The following is a 958-nucleotide window of genomic DNA, read 5'->3' on the forward strand; positions in this document are numbered from 1 at the left end:
GGCCTTCTGCCCCCCCTTTTGCGAAGACCCCCTGAGCACGCCCCCCTCAGGGGCCTCCCCGGGTGGGGAGGATCTGGGCGAGGCCGAGGCGCGCAGGACTGCCCAGCACCCATGCTGGACCTCCAACGTGTCCGCCAACAACAGCACCGGCCGCACCGCTGGCCCGGAGCTGGGCCACCCCCTGGCCCCCGAGGACCCCGGGGAGCCTCTCCTTGGGCTGCAGGTGGCCTCCCCCTGCACCCAGCCGGGCTGTGGCCTTGCCCAGCACCCACAGTGCCCATCAGCGGAGGGCTTCATGCCTGCCGCTGGCCTGGTCACGGCCCCTGCCGCTGGGGGTGAGAGCCCAGGGGCAGAGCCCAGACTCGCTGAGGAGGCCGGCAGTGCCCCTGGAGGCCAGCTGCCCCTTCCCTCCACCCCACCCCCATCCCAGGAGGGGGCGCCCCTTCCCGCTGAGAGGGCCAGCACCCCTACCACACTGCCCGCCCCACCTGCCGGTGGCAGCCTGACAGCTGTCCCGGAGGAGCGGGCCTGCGCCCCCGACAGTGGCAGCAGCCGCCCGGAGGGGGCGGCGCCGGGCAGAGCCCTTGGGGGCATCCGCGAGGCCACTCCCAGCACTCTTGCCGACTTGTCCAGCGCCAGCCCCTGGGCCGAGGAGCTGGATGTGACCCCGGCAGTCTGCTCCCCGCAGAGGCAGGTGGGGGCCCCTGACCTCCTGGGCTCCCTGCACACCCGGGCCGCCGCCGGTGAGGGCCTCAGCCCATCAGCAGCTGGTGCCCCTAGGGGACAGCCCCGAGCCTCGGACAGTGGCTACGACACCGAGAACTACGAGTCCCCCGAGTTTGTGCTCAAGGAGGCGCCCGAGCCACGTGAGCCCGAGGCCTTCGGGGCGGCCTCGCTGGCCGAGAGCCAGGGGCCAGAGACTCGGCTCCCCGCGCCCCCCGGCGGCGTCCGCGCGAAG

At 74.2% G+C, this 958-nt stretch overlaps 1 protein-coding gene across 1 annotated transcript; it reads left to right on the top strand.

Annotated features, from left to right (window-relative positions):
* Position 1: 1 nt before the first annotated feature.
* Positions 2 to 952, top strand: LOC101620048 (serine/threonine-protein kinase LMTK1; the record flags this gene model as incomplete). Its single annotated transcript, XM_012734759.1, has 1 exon — positions 2 to 952. A coding segment is annotated over one exon (951 nt), but the record flags the coding sequence as incomplete, so codon positions are not given.
* Between the last annotated feature and the right edge of the window lie 6 nt (positions 953 to 958).

Source organism: Condylura cristata, unplaced genomic scaffold (assembly GCF_000260355.1).
Source record: "Condylura cristata isolate star-nosed mole 26May11 unplaced genomic scaffold, ConCri1.0 scaffold00068, whole genome shotgun sequence".
NCBI lineage: Eukaryota > Metazoa > Chordata > Mammalia > Eulipotyphla > Talpidae > Condylura > Condylura cristata.